The sequence below is a fragment of the Macrobrachium rosenbergii genome, chromosome 37 (assembly GCF_040412425.1).
Source record: "Macrobrachium rosenbergii isolate ZJJX-2024 chromosome 37, ASM4041242v1, whole genome shotgun sequence".
In the NCBI taxonomy this organism is placed as follows: Eukaryota; Metazoa; Arthropoda; class Malacostraca; order Decapoda; family Palaemonidae; genus Macrobrachium; species Macrobrachium rosenbergii.
Window position 1 is genome coordinate 30,191,850 of NC_089777.1, and position 21,947 is coordinate 30,213,796.

At 36.4% G+C, this 21,947-nt stretch overlaps 1 protein-coding gene across 1 annotated transcript in view; it reads left to right on the plus strand.

The window, feature by feature from the left end:
* The first annotated feature begins 609 nt into the window (after positions 1–609).
* Positions 610–21,947, plus strand: part of LOC136825446 (aldehyde dehydrogenase family 16 member A1-like) — a 40,768-nt gene continuing 19,430 nt past the window's right edge. The window contains 8 exon segments of the mRNA XM_067081917.1: positions 610–789; positions 3,979–4,208; positions 6,342–6,520; positions 6,995–7,151; positions 10,237–10,397; positions 12,566–12,663; positions 15,658–15,855; positions 16,700–16,824. Coding sequence (XP_066938018.1) covers positions 685–789; positions 3,979–4,208; positions 6,342–6,520; positions 6,995–7,151; positions 10,237–10,397; positions 12,566–12,663; positions 15,658–15,855; positions 16,700–16,824 — 1,253 coding nt within the window. The 5' untranslated portion in view covers positions 610–684.

Consider the following 21,947-nt stretch of genomic DNA (forward strand, 5'->3'; position numbering starts at 1 on the left):
CATTAGAAGGTATAGTTCAAGGGTGATTATTTGCTGTTTCTATTGAAATTAATAAACTATGCTAAAACCTAGATAGGAGAGGTATCGTTAAAATAGTAACTGTAAAGCATACAGATTTTTCTTTGTAACGGCAAGACCAGCCAGATTTATCACGTTATCAGATTGTCTTGCACGTTTAAACAGTTCCATTTGAATTCTCAGTGACGATGTTTTATCATGACCTGACAAGCTTTGGGAAAATTTCTGTCAAATGTTTCAGATGAGCGATGTGGATATACTGTGTAACTTAAAGAATGTAGGCGTGATGTCCCTTTATAGTCCCTGGATTTACTTAAAAAAAAAGTTGAAATCTTATCGACGTCTTACAACACGATTATTTTCTTGTAAGTGGTAGTTTGACGGAGACAGTTATCGAGTAAAGTAACATGTAGCCATGAATAGAAAATACGATGTTCCGAAGAATTCATTTGCTATAGGATAGATGAAATTTCAGTGGCATTGTAGATTATTGCAACTGACGTGACCTTGGGTGGGTCTGATCAGCTTAAACCTGTCCTTGGGGTGTAGGCCGTGTAAGGGGGGTGTATGGGGTGACGGCCTTGGCTCAGCTGACCGGTTGGCAGGCAGGGGTGGCGCAGTAGAAGCTGCTGCCTGGCTGCTGGGTGAGATCTAGTCTGAGTAGTCATGGCTGGAAAGATAGAGGCGAAGTTGAAAGGTAACAACACCGTGGCAAGTATCTTCGAAAGTATGGAATATGGACCTGCTTCGGAAGACGACAAAGTAGCGCAGGTATGAGTAGCATTAAAGGGTTCATGGTTTGGTAGCTGTCGTTGTGTTTTGTTCGCGTGATATAGTTCTAAAGTCCGCTTTCGTAAACCTGTTGGGACTGATAACAACTTAGTAAGGGGTCTCCTCTCGGGCGGTGTTGCCAGATCATGCAACTTGCAGCGTGGCCAACATCTTATCTGCCTTGCAGTGCGGCGGTTCAATTAATCTTTTTCCAGACAGACTTACAGTTTTGTTAGAGATCTTACCAATTTAAAACTACTGGTACAAGGCTACTGAATCTCTGTTGGAGAGTACGTTGTTAGTTTTTAAAATATGACCGAGGGACAGGATATGTATTATATAATACAGCCTCCTTTATATCCGTGTAAATTGTAGAAGTTGGAGAGGAAGTTTCGAGTTGGAGAATTCTCATTAAGCGTATAGGCCTATTTCCTTTTGGGGGATGACTTTATCTTATCGGGGTACGTTTTCGGTGACACACTTTGGGCATATACGGGAAGAAACATGAAAAATTCAATGAAAAATAAAGTTACTAAGTCCACGCGATGGATAAAGTATAAATCAGCTAACTTTAAATGATAGTCCTAACCATGTATAACTTATAACTTATGAAAACTGACGTAACCTAAACTAGGCTAACCTGGCTGTAAAGAACTACAGAAATGTTTGAAGCTTATTTTGATGAAAGGCGTTTGCCTAGACATGTGTGCTTCATCCCAAGAAAAATTTCTTTTGGGTAAACAAGGCTAATTATGCCAAGTTAGGTAAGCGCACGAGCGTGAACCTCATAAACTGGAGCAGTGAGATGCTAGCCATTCCATAAGTTAAATTTGACGATTGTATCACTTTTATTAACTGTTAAGTAGAGTGGTACTCATCCTGAAGTTTATAACCATATAATAACCTAGAGGATTAAAAAGGTTAAATACGCAGTAGCCGTAGGTGTACTGTATTGTATTAGCCATTGGGATGAGGCAAATTTTGAATCAGAATTATTAAAAGCTTAAAAAGTTAGTTCATTGGGAAGTATAATAGGAAGTTTTAACTTAATGCATCATAATGCTTCATTATTGTTAAAGTGTAGTAAATTTTAGGTTCAGTAGCCTAGTGAAGCACTAGGCTACACAGTTTTAGTGCATAAAGGGGTTAAGTTTGAATTTTCAGAGGTTACTTCTGATAAATGACAGGTTTTGAAATGGCATAACTAGAGATTGCAGTCCTAACCTGGTGTGGGAAGATCATATCATAAAGTTCAAAGTAATAAAGAGATGTGGTTCACAGCTGCTGAGATCTCAAAAGTTCTTGTGCTTGTGAAAAGACGAGATGTGAAGAGGGGCAGTGAATGTTAGATAAGTGGTAGATAGGCATATGGAGGTAAAGGTATGAAAACTGGTTGGAAGGGCCAGAAAACCAGGGAGAATGGCATACGTGAAGGCTAGAACTTCATGGAATATAGGCAAAAAGTCCACAAGATTAAACTCTTTTATTCTGTTATGTCTAACTCAGTAATGGGAAATCAGGTAAAGTTATGTTGATGGTGATTGGGTATTGCTGCTTCTTAGGTTTGAGTTCATTTTTCACTATTTTATTAGTATTTTGGTGAAAGCTGAAGGAAATCTTTTGTTTCATGTAGCCTGGTTTTGTTGTTAGTGTTAGTTTATTGACACTTATTGACACAAACAAAACAGAACTTGGGTTAAATTGTTAATTTTAGTAATCCACTTTCAATCCACATCTTGGGCTGGGACTGGAGGTTAGGGAAAATCAGTAGTAATTAGAGGTTAACAGTGTTATTTTTGAGTGCTGGCCATAACTTACATTGGCACTGTTTGACCTGTTGTATAAAACACTTTTACATTACTTGGAGTAGGGGGATAAATGTGTAAGTGGGCAGTTGTGGAAATGGATTGTGCATTGATAAGCACTGATTCATTAACAAAATTAAAAATTACCAAGATATCCATACAGTGTTGAAAGTGACAGTACCACAGCTGCTAAACAGCCCATTAATTGAATTTTTGTCTGGATAATTTTAAAAATATTATATGGTACAGTACCGCACATTCATTCAAGATATACAGTATATATTGTTTTGAATAAGCTGGTGTGCCCCATATAAACAGAGTTTATATAATGAGGCGAGTTCTTCAAGCCACATTCCTTCCTTAACAGATCTTATACTGATGCCTGCTTAGTTCCCCATACACTTACTGTAGTTATACCTAGGTTTATTGGTGCTAAAAATGTCCTGTTAGTCCTCAGAATTTGCAGACTTTACTATCCAGTCATAAGCTTGTGTTAAAGTTACGATTGGTAAGAGTACTATAGCCTTTAGAACTGAACAGTGCAAACAATAGAAGATATCCAAGACATGATGTTCATCATAACATTTTATAACAGCTTTTTGTGGGGGAAAAGTGGGTGGTTGATGTGACAAGGTATGGATTATCAAGCAGGTTTGTCCATCATGTAAGAACGTTGAGGTTGATGGACAAAGGTCTTGGTTAACACAAAGTGCAAAGATTATTACAGGGGATATCGTACACTCAATAATAACTTCTGCAGGCATGAACCTTATTACTGTTAATGGTGTGGTTGGAATACCATTCTTGATTTTATAGAAAATAGAACAGTATTAATAATTGGAACATGTTTTATTGTTTGTTTGGATGGTAACATACTTTAGTAGTTGTGCATTTATAAGCCAAATTCAGTCTGGGCATTAAAGACTTTAAGCATAATTGACACATTCAGACTTGATTCATTATGGTCGGATTTTCATTTTCCCTTGGCGTGTGGGCTGGATTGTAGTTATTGTATATGAATGGCCATCTAAATCTTTGCAGTTCGCATGATGATGATGAATTTGAGAGACTGAATGTACATGTAAGAAACTAATTACTGTACTGCTTGTTTAAAAAAAAAGAAGATATGGGGAACTGAGAAGGTCTTTGAGTAGGCCAACTTGATGGAAATATCACTTCCTGGAGAGTCAACAGGCACTATTGGAGTGAGGTCGGATTAAACAATCCAATGGGTGCCTGATTAATAGGTATGCTGTAATGCTGGAAAACTAATTGATTTTTATGAAAATTTGTTTTTTCACATGAAAATCTACTAAATATTTCTAAAATTACAGAGAATGTTTTTTTTGTACAGTTTTACATTAATGAAAATATGTGACTTCAGGCATGGCTGGATGATCACAATAGGAAGTTTGGTCATTTCATCAATAACCAGTGGGAGCACCCTGAAGATCGCAAGACATATGAAACTAAAGATCCGTGTCGAGGTACAGTCTTGGCATCAACAGTTCAGGGTACCAAAGAGGATGTTGATTTGGCTGTTAATGCAGCCAAAACTGCCTACAAGTCTTGGAGTGCCCTATCAGGTCATGCTAGAGCGAGGTATTTGTACAGGTAAGGCCAAGTGAATTAAACTGTTAGCAGTTGTGTTGTATATAGAAATTTTGAGAAAGTTTTTACTCGTTAGAATTAATGAATCATAAGTACTTGTATAAAAGGAAAATTAAAAAGGTGATATGAAAGTAGCTCATAGATTATTGAATCCCTTTTTGTGAAGAATGTAATTTATCAAATGCTTTAGTCATTCAATACTTGGAGTTAGTTTACTTTTTTTTCCAATTCCTTAGTCTCCCATTGCTGGCATAAAGCATGGTATTAGTGACACTCTTTCCTTTGATTGCACTCTTTGTATCTAAATGAGCATTTTCTCATTTCAGCAGTGGTCAAAATTTTAACCTTAGCAGTAGTTATCCCTGTACTATGTACTTTATTACTTTACTAGGAGCAGCTGTATCATAGGTACCCTTGAGGATATCATCTACTTTTTCCTCCTAATGGACTTGCAGATTAATGTTTAGTGTACTTGACTCTTAACCAGTACCAACTGCCAACATACTCCATTTCCGTGTGACAAATACTATGTGCCATGTCACAGAAGGTTGACAGATTTTTGTAATTTGTGGTTGTCACATCGTATTTAACGTGTGAGGGAAGCAGAACTGGAAATAGCTACCTCTTGAATAACTTGGAAGGCTGCTGATAATTTTTACCTTATACAGGTACCTCTAAATTTCTAATTGAAATTTTGCCACCATACAGGCCTGCCCCCCACATCCCTCTTTCTCTCTCTTCTGTGACACAGGAATTGTCCTAAGTTAAGTATATCTTAGTTTAACCAGACCACTGAGCTGATTAACAGCTCTCCTAGGGCTGGCCCGAAGGATTAGATTTATTTTTACGTGGCTAAGAACCAATTGGTTACCTAGCAACGGGACCTACAGCTTATTTTGGAATCCGAACCACATTATAGTGAGAAATGAATTTCTATCACCAGAAACAAATTCCTCTTGTTCTTCACTGGCCAGTCGGAGATTCAAACTCACGACCAACAGAGTGGTAGCTGAGAACGGAACCCGCTCACCTCCTGAATGTTGATATATAAGTTAGAGTGATCAATTCACAAATAAAGGATAGATTCAGCTTGATAGTTAAAGACTGACATGAGCTGTGAGAGAGGCAGCATGAAATGTTGCAGGGGTCCTGAAGTGTCTTGATTTATGAAATTGCTGTTAAACTAAGTATCACGGTGCTTTTGGCTATTAGGCACTTAACGACAGTGAGAAGAGGGAGTTGGAGGGGTTGGATGGCAGGATTGAAGGCACTGTGAATAAAGGTAAAGTAAAAGGCTAAGAAGTGGGTGCAGTTAGGGGCTGAAGAGATGCTGCAAACACCCTGTAGTAATGCCACAGTGCACAGATGAGGTGTTGTGATGGCACTGCTCCTTTATTGGGACCTGATGAGACTTAAATACAAAATCAAAATTTGTCTATTAGAGGAAAATATTAATTAGGAGGCTAATTATTAAATGTATATGAAATACTTTAACAGAGACTGTACAGAAATGATAGCTTTGAGAGGTCTCAATAATGAAGGCATGGTAGTAACTTGTGCAAATTTAAGGCTAGTTAACAGGTGATAGGAGAAGTAAGATAAGGAAGGTGTCCATGCATATGTTTCTTGAATTGTGAATAGATAGGTAGTAAAAGCACAAGGATCCTATTGGAGTGAAAGTCCTTATTTAATGGAATATGGCTTTAATATTTGTACAAGAAAAAAAGGACCGTATATTAGATACATCAGTTTTATCCCAAAAAATTATTTCTGTGGAACTTTCGTTATTAGTCCATTTCAACAAAAATTCCGGGTGCTTACTTCCCTAATATTATTTACTCATTACAGAGCCCTTGTAATAACCTTTGGACCAACATGTTATTCTTTAAATATATAATATAATTTTTTAGAAATTTTTTTTTTATTTTTTGTCATCCATACCCAAGTACTGTACATAGCCCTTCAGAATATTCTTGAGCCTAGGTTCTTGAGCCTAAGTTGTGAATTTCTTTCAATTTTGATCAGTTAAACTAAGGTAGGTTCATATTTTGGTTCGTTGATGCCTGTTTGATAAGGCAGGTACCATTTGGTTTGGATTGTTCTTTCTAGATAGTGAGTGTTCTCTTTCTTTTGCAGTATTGCTCGTCATGTACAGAAGCATGCCCGTTTGATTGCTGTAGTGGAAGCCCTTGACAATGGAAAAACAATCAGAGAGACGCGAGACTGTGACATTCCTCTAGTAGTGCGTCATTTATATTATCATGCTGGATGGGCGCAGCTGATGGATAATGAGATGAAAGGATGGAAGTCCATTGGTAAGGTTTCAAGATAAGAAAGTTTCTATAAAATTTAAACATTCATTATGTACTAGGCTTTACCATTAAACTGAAATGATAAAAAAGGAAATGATTTTGCACTACTTTGTGAATATTATTGAGAAGTAAGTTTGCTGAAGCAGAGAATAAAAGTGTGAACTTGTAGTAATTATTGTCAGTTGGGCATTTCATTTGAGATGGTTCATGAGAGAGCATTTTAGGATAACAAATTGGAAGTTAGATGGGCATTACTAAAATAGGGCCCTGGAGAGAGTAGTTAGTGAAGGTGCTTCTATACTGCATTAATGGCACCGCCAACAGTTAGGCAGTGACAGTCATGGAATGAGTATCTTGCAGTGGGTAATTGTTTTAGGTACCAAATAGATGATCCTGGAAAAGATGTTTGAACTTAAAACTTTCTATTTGTAATACAGTAGTTTCATTGCCTAATAGACTTCTGTTTATCTGTTGCAGGTGTAGTTGGTGCCATTGTACCATGGAATTTCCCACTGATGTTATTAGCTTGGAAAGTGTGTCCTGCTTTAGCAATGGGAAATACAGTTGTCCTCAAGCCAGCAACAAATACACGACTCTCTGCTTTACTGTTTGCTGAAATATGTGCCGAAGCTGGGTTAGTATGCTGAACTAAAAGTTTAAATGTACTGTATGTTTTGTATTAATGATATGTGTGTTAGCAACTAGCAGAAAGTTCTGAAAAGCGAACTAACAGAGCTAAAAAAAAAAGTTACCAGGAAGGAAGCCATTTGCAATTTTAGGGACTAATTTGGCCTTTGTTACGGGGACCAAGTAATATTCTTCCGGGACCAAGTAATATTCTTCCATCTGGTTCATCTAATACTCCTGGTTCATCTAATACTCCTTCCTTATTCACTAATGTTGGGAACTGTTAACTAGCTAACAAACACAAGGCCACTGAGTAATTATTTTTTGGTTAACAGTTTTGTTGAGCTATCAGTTTGTTTCTGTTCAAGAGTATAAAAATATCTAAGGTAACTTGACAGTACACGTAAAGAGCCTGGTGGGTTTTCCCATTTTAAAAAGCTAATTTGATTCATTATACTTGATGTTTGTGGAAGAGATCATTTTGGACTTTTACAAGAATCCACGCAAGACCTCTTAGCTTGGCCTACCAAGCACCCAAAGAGTACTTTGTTGTCGCCGTTTGGATCTAGATGGTCTCTTCTCTGCATCAACATTCTTTTCATGGAAGCAAGCCTTAGTTGCAATCTGCATGTGAGATGAGAGTCTTTTGTGGCCTGGTTTTAACCAGACATATCCCTTTGTGGGAGAAATGAGATAGCATGGGCCTGACTAGTGGATTCTCAAATTCTAGAGGGGGGGCTACTACATCCCCTGCATGTAGAACCCTCCTTTAGTCACCTCCCATCAGTTTGACGAACTTCTCAAAAGGGTCAGAGAAGCATTCGCCCTTTGTTTCGGAAGAAGTATCCCCTCTCCTGAAGAGAGCCACAAAAGAAGTCGAGGACATCATTCACTGGGTGGGTATCAACATCAGTCTTACCTGGATAAACTGCGTCTTCGATCCCCTTTGAAGGAGATACGTAAAATGACTTAAAGCTGTGTGAGGCCCACCAAGGGACAAGCCTACTAGTCTCTTTTTTTTTTTTTTTTTTTTTTTTTTTTTTTTTGCCCACCAAGACCTTTGTTTGGTTGGGCTGATGGCATATGGGAATGTTACAAGTCAGCTTACATTATTCACCAGAGTTATTCAGAGGAAAATTAAAACGACAGGGCGGACAAACTGAGCCTTCGGAGTCAAGTCCTTCCCACCGAGCGGACCCTGGATCGCATCTAGACCTGTTTGACACCTCAAGAGAGAAGAGTCTTCCTCTCTTCTGCTTTCTGGCCCAGGATCCCCTTACAGGGGCGACTGACATCAGACTCCAAGACTGGTAGAGCTTGGATCTGTATGCCCTCATGCCCATCAACATGGTGAGGGAAGTTCTTAATAAGTTCTTGTCGCACCCCAGTGTCTTGATGACCCTTGTAGCTCCATTGGGCCAATAAAGGAGGGGTTCCAAGTTCTTCCTGTGACAGCTACCAATTAACTATAGTGTTTTCATTGATGGTGCCTAAGACATGATGTCTCGTGTTCCGAGACATCTCTAACTTAAACATGGACTTCCTCCTCTAGGTGAGGACCTCTAGAAGTCTCTCCTCTTCCTCCATTAAAGGATACTGAGTGAAGTTTATCTCGGGATCTTTATAACCTCATCAAACCATTCAACACTTCAAAACAAAGAAGTTCGATCTAGCTTTCATAGAATTTTAAAGATGATGTGATAAAAGGACTCATGAATCTTATTTTTACGTCAAGATCCTCACTCGGAAGACATTCTTCCTCATAGCTTTCATGTCTGCCAAACTAGTTAGCAACTGAAGTTACTGGGTCTTTCCTAGCCAAGAGTGAGGATCTGCCTAAGACCTGGCTCCACTCCTTCCATTTTTAAAAGTTTAATGGAATCTGGGGCCTGGAGGATGAGCAAAGGGCTCTTTTCCCAGTCAGAGACTTGAGGTATTTTCTGCAAGGTACTGTACAGTGAAAATTAATTCTTCCTAGGAGACCTGTTCTCCAAGGCGCATTCTCGGATCCAGAGAGACACTGCCTGAAGTTCAAAGTGAAAGTAAATGAAGTCTGAGCAGTTGCACCCTCCCTCTCACCTTGAAGTATTTTTATCCTTCACGACCATTGTGTGATCTACCTCTTGGAGGTATAAGTGGATATTTGCATCTTGCTACTTAAATGAAGTTGAAATGGTGTTTGAAAATTGCAGTACCCTAGCGCCATTATCAGTGGCTGGCATGGTATTGGGAAACAAAGCATAGAAGAGACTCTTTCTCTCTTTTATCTCTGCCCTGTCTTAGGGTGTTGAGTCTTGGGAAGCCCGGGGGTACATTGTACCTGGAGTGCCCACCAGTCTTATGGACGGATGGTGGTTTTGTGATCAGTGTAGGTGACAAGTGTTTTCTGGTTGTTAGAATTATTGGTACTGCACCTCGGGCAAGGGTATTCATTTGTTATACGCCTTGTCAGTGATCAGGCATAACCTCCACTGCAAGACTTCCACGGCTGTAGAGGCGACTCTCGGCTCAACCGCCGACCACTACAGGTTAAAAGAAGCACCAACCAGAGGCAGTATTCAACTGCAGTAGCTCTCTAACCAAGTATGGTAAGGACAAGCATTGTTTTTGATGCTGGCCGTCCTTTCTATCTCAAAGTCATTATCACGCTTAATGTTTTGGAATAGAATATGTCCATTCATCCCACCTCCCTATTCAATGTGGGATTCAGCTAAGTAATTACTTGGTAAGTTACTTATATGAAAATGACATTTTTATAATAAAGTAAAGTTTTATGTATACTTACCAAGTAATGACTGAATCAGAGCCCTCCCTCCCTCCCCTCTTTTGGACATAGCATATCATAATGATGCCTCCGACAAGTGTTGTTACCAACCAACCCGTGTGGTGGGACAGGGCTTGTCACCTATGTTGCAATGAGACTGCTGGCGCAATATTTTGAATTTAGGGTTTGCTGCACTAGTGAAATCTATAGCTAAGTAATTACTTGCTAAGTATATATAAAACTTTATTTTATTATAAAAATGTCATTTTATGCATATTATTAATATTAAACTTTCATAGGTGAAAATCTTGGTTTTTTTTCCTCTTAGGTTACCTGCTGGTGTATTCAATGTAATTACTGGAGGAGGAGCAATGGGGTCTACCTTGGCAGTTCATCCTGATGTTGATAAAGTTGGCTTCACTGGTTCAACAGAAGTTGGACAGATATTAAGGCAGGCTACAGCAGGAACTGGAAAAAAGCTCTCTCTAGGTAAATCAGAGTACAGTACAGTTTTTATGTACATTTTCTCATATTTCTTTTATGAGAAGTGTAATGAAGAGTTGTTAAGAGGAATGGAATCAGACTCATCACATCTTTCTGCTATACAAGATAGCAAAATGGCAAGAGGTCAGATGGGGAACATGTAAAAGGTGGCAAATTATATAACACAATTATTGATTACTGGGATAATAGAGCTAGTATTTTGAAAATGTAAACGTGAACAGGATGTTGTTGAAATAGAGGAACCAATAGAGAACAAAACTGCTGAAGTGGTTAAAAGGGTTCTTGGGAAGATAAAAAATGGAAAAGCTCCAGAACCTTACCAAATTACAAATTCTTTAGTGTAAAGCACTAGGAAAGCAGTTATCCATGAACTTAGTAGATACATGAAAACTAGAATAGGGAAAAGATGAGAGTGGGTCAAGAGCCCCATTAATAGTACTATGATTGTAAACTACAGGAGGAAAATGATGCACTGTAATGTAGAAATTGAGAAATAAAGACTGCTTGGGCATGCTAGGATAATGTAGGAAAGGGGAATGGAGGAAAGGTTGTGAAAAAGTTATAAAATTGAAAATTGTCAGTTTGGCAACATACCAGAGAGATATACAGTAGTTTGAGGAGTTTAGAGAGAGCATTAAAAAAAAAAAAAAGTGTTACTGCATCATGAATGAAATTGAGAAGGAGAGGGTAAGATTACTGGCAAATAAAAATGTCCTTTTATTAGGAAGGGAAGACATAATAAATATGGCACTGACAAGGAAAACAGAAGTAATTTTCAAAAGGTGTGGCCATAGAATGTTTAGATATATGGCCAGGGTACAGTAGGAAGATTGTACTTTATTACAAATGGGCACCTGATGGTGAGTTGAAAGTCCAAAGGCTGGAAAGGAGACTTGAGGTTTTAAAGATTAAGATAGGTTGCACATGATGAGACAGGATGAAGAATTAATTTTTCAGGAAAGCAGTTAATATGTAAGTAGCCAGAAACTCTTGGAAAATGGAGATGCTTGAAGATCTTTACCTGATAGGTCAGGCAGGAGTAGTAGAGGGTAGAAAAGAATGGAGAGGAATAATTCTACAGGAAACCCCTTGTAGGGAAAAGCTGAAGAAATTATGTTTTTGGTGATATGTATTTTTCTTTCATACTATGGAATAGACTTTTAGCAGTAATTACCCAATTGGATACAGAATTCTACAAGAGGGGTTTGCAGTGGTTGGTAATTGGCCCAAAAAACCAAACTGTGTGTGTATGTGTACACATTTTTACATTTAAGTTCTGTTTTAACTGCCTGGAGTTTCAAGGTATGTGAAGAGCGTTTTTAATAGAGGCACAGTAACTACTTATAATTTTTGGCATGGAGTAGTTGGGGAAGTAGATTCTTGTAATAGAGAACTGGGAGTTTTAGGTAAAAATCTTTCCATCCTAGACATATTTAAGCAAAACTACTGTTATCTTCCCTTTTTTATGTTGAAATGTCGTAGCCAGATAGGTTTACCTTGTGGCATTACTCTTAAATTTATATGAGAGGAAGAGACGCTTGATTAAAGATGATAATTAAGAATGGAATGAACATTGTACAGGCAGTCCCCGGTTTAAGACGGGGATTCCGTTCTTACACCATGTCGTGAGCTGAAAATCGTCGTAAGCCGAAAAATCTAAGAAAATCATAAAAAATCCTAAGAAAACCTTACTTTTAATGCTTTGGGTGCATTGAAAATGATGTAAACTGCATTTTTATTGAGTTTTTCATCAAAAAACCACCAAATTTTGATTATTCTGCCATTATGTAGCCTTATTTCTTTTGTCGGATTGGCATCGTAAGTGTTGTAACCCTGGAACATGCGTTGTAAACCGGGAAATAATTTCTGATGAATATATTTGAAAAGCGTTGTAACCTCTGAAAGTCGTAAGCCAGACCTGTCGTAACCCGGGGACTGCCTGTATATGGTTTTATGGTTGGATGATTTAGCTGTATAACTTTTAATGGTGGTTTGGTTATAAGTTGTCTTATTAAACTGACATTAACAACTTAATAAATTTTTTTGCCTGGTACTGTATATCTAAATTGCATTGTATGAATGTTGATTTTTGACCACAGAATTGTTAAAATGCTGTGCTCATATAGTCTAAACTTTTTTTTTTTTTCTTTCAGAACTTGGAGGGAAAAGTCCAGTTGTTGTCTTTGATTCTGCTGACTTGGACTCTGCAGTCGAAGGAGTTGTTGATGCCATATGGTTTAACCAAGGACAGGTAATGGAGAAATAAGTTGACAAATTGTTCTTATAAAACCAAAATCTTAATTTTCTCACAGATATATATTTTAATAATGGTTTTAGATGTGAAACATTTAAGTGTTACAATTCTGTCACAATTCTGTCACTTGGCTGGGAAACATTTAAGTGTTACACTTCTGTCACTTGGCTGAGTGCTGGTGTGCTAAAAGAGTTTATATTAATGGATGAATACCAGGAAAGACATACCCTTTAAGTAAGTTGAGTTCACATGCATGTAGTATCTTTCTAACGTGGCCTTAGCATAGTTAAAGGTTGTATTTTCAGTGGAATTAGATTTCCTGATTTTATCATCTGCATTGCCTCCTTCACCACCAGACACGGCCTCTATGAAGTTATGCCATTCATGCCTGTCTTATGCATTATCTTCCACAAATCTTTATTCACCACCAGATTTCTTCTCGTAGTTCTCTTCCAAGTAAGTCTGGGTCCTCCAACTCTTACAGTGCCCACAAGAGCACACTAAAGAGTTGCAATTCATTATATGAACATTTATTTTCTCAGAGCAAAGCCTTCTTGCCTGGCCATTGAGAGTTTTGACAGATTAGTCTGCGCTAATTATATTGTCTTAAGATATTTAAAAGTATATGCAGTCATGATGCACCAAGTCATCACTCACCTCCACCCTTCCTTCACTTAGTTCTTACCCAACTCTTACAGTGCCCATGGAAACCCAGCTGATGTAATTAGAAGGTATGAGTTAGTGGTAGAAGTAGAAGTGATTTACCCATTTACAAACCTTAAGATGTTAAAAAAAATGTGAAAAAAGGCATAGATGAATACTTATACCAGAAAAGAATTCATGCAAAAAATGCCTAGAACAGGAGAATGGTGTACATAGTCCTTTCACATCTTAACTCCATAAAAGGAATATCTTGCCTAAGGTTACTCATGATGATGATGATGATGATGATAATGATGAAAAGTGGTGAACCCCACTGTCCGCACCATAAATTGGTAACAATTCAAAGGGCATTCAGTTAACTAGCAAGTGATTTACCAACTACAAGGTTAATTAATCGAGGAAAAATCTTTCCTTGTAACTTCTCCATCCTTCCCTGGTAGAGAATTGACTTATTTATAAAATAAATGTGAGGATTAGAATTCTTCCAGTACCAGAATTTTCAGTTGGTTGTACTGGTCTGAACTTTATGCTTCTGTGCTTTGTCAAAAATGCTGTATGCTTTTGAAAAAACAAACAGTACACTATGGAACATTTTAACACAAAGGTTTATGCTATTCAGTGTAATATGAAGTCTCCAAATCTCTGTTAGGAGTAGGATTTCTTGCCATGTCTTGTGATAAATTTAATAAGTTTTCTGTACTTAACGGTGCTTCTATTTTTGTTACGGAATATGTTTTATTACGGAGACATGTTCAGTGACTCGAGTACTATAGAAGCTTGTTCAAAAATTGTTCAAAATTCAACAAGTTAGTTTCCATTCGGTAGATTTTTGTGTAGTTTCCATTCAATAGATTTTTGTGTAAGCTTGTTGTGATTTTGACATGTATTTAATCCTGTCCAACAGGCATTATGGGAAATCAAGATACTTACAAAGTAGTCATGCTGATATTACTGTGATCAGTTGCAGTTAGGTAGCAAGATGAAATGGGAAGGATAAGTAAAAGAAAAAAGCAAATTTGGGGCCAAAAGGACTCTGCTAAGAACCTTTAGTAATTACTGGGGTTGGGTTTTAGAGATGTTAAAATAATCACACTGGAATTAATGCGTTTTGACTGATCATAGTAATATCAGCTTACTACATTTTTAGCATCTTGGTTTCCCTTCATGTCCAGATGGACAGAGATTAAATACATTTCAACATTACACCAACCTTACACAATAATTTATAGAATGGAAACTAACTTGTCAACTTTAAAAGAATATTTAAACAAAGCTTCTATAGTTCTCTTTGAGTGACTGAACATGTCTCTGTGGTAGCATGTAATTCTGTTGCACTTTTAAGTAAAGAAAACTTATTAAATTTATTACAAGATATAGCAAGAAATACTATATGATAATGATTTGGAGCCTTCATATTAAACTGAATACCAAAGCTTTATCAGGTGTAGGATTTCCTGCCTTATCATGTAACAAATTGAATAATTTCTTTTTAGTTAACAGTGCTTCTGTTATTACAGCAGAATTATATGCTACCACAGAACATGTTCAGTGACTCAGTGATTGCTGTAGAAAGTTTTGCTAAACTCCCTAAGTCAACGAGTTAGTGTCCTTTCCATAAATATTGTGTAAGATTGGTGTAATGTGGAAATGTAATGTGTAATGTTGAGGTGTATTGAATCTCAGTCCATCTGGGCATTAAGAGAAATCAAGGTGCTGTTGAAGTAATTAGGCTGATATTACTGTGATCAGTTAAAATGTAGTAATTTCAGTATGATAAACATCTCGAAAGCCCAGCTTCATTAATTACTGAAGGTTCTTTGCAGATTCCTTTTGGCCTCAGCATTACTTCTGTCCTTTTACTTATCCATTCCATTTGAGCTTGCTACCTAACACTATCAAACATCTGTTGAAACAACAAATTCTTTGGGCAATTCTTAAGAGAATCATTAAGCATGACTGACAGTCTTGTTGAACTGATTTATAATGAAAATGTGTTATTACTCAAAAGACAACTTTCTATGGTACTGAAAGAGTTTGAATTGTGAAACTGATAACAATAGAACTTTACACTAATCTTTCATTTATTGTTAGATTTCCAGTGAATACTCCATTTATTTTAGCAGACAAGATTGTATGAGGCTTTTGACATCATGGCTTTAATGGCATCATTGTATAATACACAATCCCTTGTAAATGTATCACAATTGGTATTTCAAGCGTATTCTTGTGAAAGCCAAGTTTGTATATGAAAATATCTTTAAACAACCTAACAAAGATTTATTTATTGTATTCTCTAAAGTATCAAAACTTTGCCTTGTTTGGTTTCAGGTTTGCTCTGCAGGCTCTCGTCTTTTAGTACAAGAAACTGTGTTTAGTACATTCATTGACAAACTTAAGCTCAGAATGAAGACACTTCGGATTGGTTCGTCATTAGACAAGACTCTTGATATGGGAGCAGTCATTGATCCATGCCAGCAGAAATTTATAGCCGAGTACGTAGAAGATGCAAGGAAGGAAGGAGCAGAGGTTTGTATTTCAGTGATATTTCTTCTTTAGCAGCTTCTAATTTTTAAGTATTATGCTTGGCTGCTTCTGCCTCTTTAAAAGAAACCTCTACCTTTTAAACAAATACAAACCATGCTCTGTATGAAAGTTCTTATTTAAAAGTTCTTATTTGCAAGTGAGAGTATTAAATATTGTATGTGTCCTTAACTGGGTTGTTGAAGTTCTCCTTTTATTCCTCATCATGTTGATAATACGAAGGCCTGCGTTAGTGGCAGTGGTCTACCACAGACCACTTTTGGTGTGCGGTAGAAAAAAAGACTGCCCACAAACTATGTTTTTTTAATTTTTAAATTTTTTTTTTTTTTTTTGCATCAAACAGGCCACTGCTAAATCTAATTCGCTATGTGATTCTGCAGTTTAGAGATAAGCTTTGCACTTTTGACTGATCATGCTTTCCAAAACTGCTTGCTGTAATTTATTTCTCTGTTCATATGTGATGTTGTAGGTGGGGAATGGGTTACCATCAGCTAGTCAGTACAGAAGGTTAATTCAATGTTAGAATCTGTCTTGTTTTGCTGAGCTTGATAAAGGCACATTCTACATTGTTAAGATTAAGTGAAGTAAGGGATGTCATCATGCCATCATTGTTCTTCATTATCTTCAGAATGAATTGACCTAAACTGATCATCATATTGTCCTGTTATTTGCTAAGAAGGTAATACTTTTTGTCTTTAAGTTATCTCCAAGCTCTAAACCCTGGATAGCCTGTCTGAATTGAATGCACAGGGTTGATATAAAATGTTAATTTGTTATCAGATGGTAAGTAGCTTCATTACATAGGTTAATCTGTGGATTTGTTTTATAGGTATTCCAGGTTGATGCTCCATCTGGTTGTTTTTATCCCCCAACTTTAATCACTGGAGTTGGTACCACCTCTCGTGTAGTGGTTGAAGAAATATTTGGGCCTGTACTAGTTGCAATGCCCTTCAGGTATGTTTGTCATTCAAATTTTTGCTGTGTTTTGTTACTCTTTTACCACAGATTGTGTGTATTTAACAAAGTATTATTTTTTATGGTAGTTTGTATTGATATTTTTACAAACAAGTATCAGCTTTCACAAAAATTTTTGACCTTGGGATAATTAATATGGTTTCATCCTTAATATTTTTGCTTTCATTTAGTACCTTTTATTAATATTCTTTAAAGTGCAAACATTGCTTTGGTTTTCTTAGAAATTATTTCATGAACCAGAAAATATGAAAGTAATGAAATTAACATAAACTCAGTGTCTTCATTTATCAAACAGTGAAGATAAGCTTTGTGTAGAAATGCAGTAAAGAGGAAGATAAAAGTATAACGGAAGAAGAAAGAGTGCAAGAATATTTTATATATTTAAGAAATATGATACATCATACATGATAGTAAGTCATTCATTTATGCAAGGACAGCAAAGAGCTAAAATAAAAAATACAGAATGCATGCATAACTAGATTTCTGCATCACATGCAGTCAATATCTTTGTACCACTTTCAACAAAGAGTAGGAGTAAAATTAAATGGGGCAGTGATGACTACAATGTGATAAGGGCAACAGGTGCTTGTAAATATATTGATTATCTGCTACATGCATACATTTGTTTAGTTAAGACATTGTAACTAACATCTGTACGAACTTCTATAGCTTACATACTGCAATTATGAATTATTTTGTATGAATTCATCCCTTGGTTGTTAACAGTGCCTAAAGTATACCTATGTTGTATGACTGACTGTAGGTAGTGTTAAAGAGTCTTTACAGCATCAGTTCAGCCCTTGGTTTCATATTTTAATGCCTGTTAGTTTTGATCTGTTCCTTTTTTGTCTTTCACTCGGCTATCCAGATTATTTATGTAAAATGCATCAAATTTTCTGTGTTGAGTCATAATGAATAGTGATTGTGCTTTCATTCATGGATCATACCTGTATTACTGTATTAACTTTTCCTCAAAACAGTGTGATAATCTTCAAAAGAAATTGTTATAGACTCATTACTTACATTATCCACATTCATAATCTTTGATTGCTTTAGACAGGACAGTGTTTTGCCTAAAATGGAGGCAGTCCTGCTGAATAATGCTAAAGGATCCCCGAGTCCCTGGTAGTTAATTGCCCCACTTTATGCCTGCAAAGTTTCCAAGAGCCAACTGTTTTCCAGGAGCTCCCCCATAGTGGCTAGTACTGTCAGTACACTTCACACAGTGCACTAAAGGCATTAGTTGAGGTTCTTTACAGCATCCCTTCAGCTCCTAACTGCAACCCCTTTCATTCCTGTTATTGTACCTCCATTATTATTCACTTTCTTCCATCTTACTTTCCACCCTCTCCTAACAAGTTTTTTTGTAGTGCAACTGCAAGGCTTTGCTTTCTTATACCATTAAAATCATCTTTACTCAATCTCTACTCTGTCTCCCTTTCAGCGCTAAATGACCTCAGGTTCCAGTGCTTGGCCTTTGGCCTAAATTATATATTCCATTCCATTTCATTCCAGGAGCTCCCAGTATCACTTAAAAAGCATTTAGCCTTTGATTTTTCTTTGCCTGGTGCTTTTTATCTTCAAGTAATGGTTTTTATTTACTTTTTTTTAACCTTGTTGATTAGTAATTTAGTAAGCTTTTTCCTGATTTCCTTTTTGAGAAGACCATGCTGCAACTCTTGATCTATGCTTCTTATGTACAAAGTTTTTTGTCAAGTGTTTTTTAGTTATTATGATTGGTAGTTTTTTGGTGTTGGGTAGTTAACCAGTTGACTGAGAGTGAAAGTTAATTTTTTCTTGGTGCCTGTTTTCCAGTTTCTGTAAGGTTAAAGATTTATGTTTAGGATTAATTCTTGGGTAAAAGTTTTAGAGTAAGTCTGTTTTTGCTTCCCGTTTACTATTTTTGTTTTCTCGCTTCCTTTAATGTAGGTCCTGACTTGTCTTGCCTTTTAGCAGACGTTCTACTGTTTCTGGGAAGTTAAAAGATTCCTTCTTTAGGTTGCTCTTTCTCAGACCTTGGAACTTCATTAACTAGATGTTGGCTGTCAGAGAAGCTTAACGAGACTGTGCCATTATTTTATGAAGGTGGTTTCTTGATAGAGAACTGAACTTCCTAATTGGAACATTTTGTTTACTTGTCAAGTTTCGCCAACAAACCTTCAGACCAGCTTCTCCTTGGGACCTCACTCTGAAGACACTGTTCTGGCTTTTGTGTTTCAGAGATTGTTCATAAACTTCCTGTCCTCTCCAGTGAGTTTTCTCACACTTAAGATTGGAACTTAGTAGGTCATTCCTTTTTAGCTGATTGCGTAGTGATGACCAAAGATTGCGTAGTGATGACCAAACTCAAGGTAACCTGGACCAGTTCACTGTTCCCTTTGCTATTTTTCCAAATCTTCCCATTCATAAGGTGAAATGGACCCTCTGTTTTTTCAAGCTAGTTCTCTGCCTTTGTATTATGAAAATAAGGGCTTACAGGAGGCACCAGACTATTTTTCACTTTGTTCCAGATTATAAGCTGTTGGCTTTAGCAGTATTTTGGACATAAAAGAATATAACGGATGGCAAAGCAGTGCAAGCAAAGATTTTTGTGTGTTAGGTTAGAACTCTTTCCACTTCTCAAATGCAGTCATTTACATACATTAACCCTCTAACGCCGAGCCTCTATTTACAAAAGTGTCTGTCGTATGCCGGCGGCGTTCGGGAGTTATTTCATAGACTGTTTCACATATCCTTTGTGAGTGGTAACTGATTGACATTCAACATTCTTCATAACTGTAATATTTTCTTGCCTCTTTCTACTTTTTCCTAATTTAAGAAGGCAAAGGTTTGCATCTCCCCTTACGAACAAACATACAGTATATTCAACTTCATTTACTGTATTGAGCTATTCATGCCACAGTCTTTCACAAGGCAGCATATGATTTCATTACTTAACATTAAGTAGCAATGAAATGATTATACCTTTATTCCTTATTCTAAAACCTCATTTTCTTATTTTTCTTTAACCCTTAAACGCCGAGCCTCTATTTACTAAAGTGTCTGTCATATACCGGTGGCATTCGGGAGTTAGCGCCGAAGCGGAAATAAAGTTTTTTCAAAAAATCATAGCACGCTTAGTTTTTAAGATTAAAGAGTTCATTTTTGGCTCCTTTTTTTGTCATTGCCTGAAGTTTAGTATGCAACCATCAGAAATGAAAAAAAATATCATTATCTTATATAAATATTGAAATATATGACAGCGCAAACAAAAATTTCATATATAATCATACAAATCGCGCTGTGAGCAAAACTGTTAAAGCTAACGAGTTATTTTTTTTTCTTTGTATTGTACACTAAATTGCAATGATTTTGGTATATAACAAATTGTAAAATGATCAAAGCAACTTAGAGAAAATATTATCTCAAAATGATGCATGAATTCGTAACGCGCTGACATAAAAAAAAGTTTTTTCAAAAATTCACCATAAATCGAAATATTGTGCTAGAGACTTCCGTTTGTTGCAAAATGAAGGTAATTGATTGAATATTACTAGCCTTTAAGTGTTTTAGCTTACAATTGCAGTTTTCGACCATTTCGGTCGAGTTGAAGTTGACCGAAAGTAGAATTTTTTCTATTTATCGTGATTTATATGAGAATATTTCAAAACTGATAAAAGCTACAACCATGAGTTATTTTTTGTTGTATTCTACATGAAATTGCGCACATTTCCATATATAAAACTTTATATAACGACTAAAATAAAACGGTGCAAACATTACGACAAAGTGACGAAAGAATTTCTGAGATGTTCGGCCGAGTTACCGTGTGGACGTAAGGAAAAAGTTTTTTTCAAAAATTCACCATAAATCGAAATATTGTGCTAGAGACTTCCAGTTTGTTGCAAAATGAAGGTACATGATTGAATATTACTAGAATGTAAGAGTTTTAGCTTACAATTGCGTTTTTTTATCATTTCGGTCGAGTTAAAGTTGACCGAAGGTTGAAATTTTGGCACTTATCATGATTTATATGAAAATATTTCAAAACTGATAAAAGATACAACCATGAGTTATTTTCTGTTGTATTCTACATGAAATTGCGCACATTTTCATATATAAACTTTATGTAACGACTTATATTAAACAGTGCAAACATTACGACAAAGTGACAAAAGAATTTCCGAGATGTTCGGCCGAGTTACCGTGCGTGGACGTAAGGAAAAATTTTTTTTCAAAAATTCTCCATAAATTGAAGTATTGTGCTAGAGACTTCCAGTTTGTTGCAAAATGAAGGTACATGATTGAATATTACTAGAATGTAAGAGTTTTAGCTTACAATTGCGTTTTTTTATCATTTCGGTCGAGTTAAAGTTGACCGAAGGTTGAAATTTTGGCACTTATCATGATTTATATGAAAATATTTCAAAACATAAAAGCTACAACCATGAGTTATTTTCTGTTGTATTCTACATGAAATTGCGCACATTTCCATATATAAAACTTTATGTAACGACTATTATTAACCGGTGCAAACATTACGACCAAGTGACGAAAGAATTTCTGAGATGTTCGGCAGAGTTACCGCGCGCATGGATGTAAGTGAAAAGTTTTTTCAAAAATTCACCGTAAATCGAAATATTGTGCTAGAGACTTCCAATTTGTTGCAAAATGAAGGTACATGACTGAATATTACTAGAATGTAAGAGTTTTAGCTTACAATTGTGTTTTTCGACCATTTCGGTCGAGTTAAAGTTGACCGAAGGTTGAAATTTTGGCACTTATCATGATTTATATGGAAATATTTCAAAACTGATAAAAGATACAACCATGAGTTATTTTCTGTTTTATTCTACATGAAATTGCGCACATTTCCATACATAAAACTTTATGTAATGACTAATATAAACCGGTGCAAACATTACAACAAAGTGACGAAAGAATTTCAGAGATGTTCTGCCGAGTTACTGCGCGGATGTAAGGAAGTTTTTCAAAAATTCACTTTAAATTGAAATATTGTGCTAGAGACTTCCAATTTGTTGCAAAATGAAGGTAAATGATTGAATATTACTAGAATGTAAGAGTTTTAGTTTACAATTGTGTTTTTCGACCATTTCGGTCGA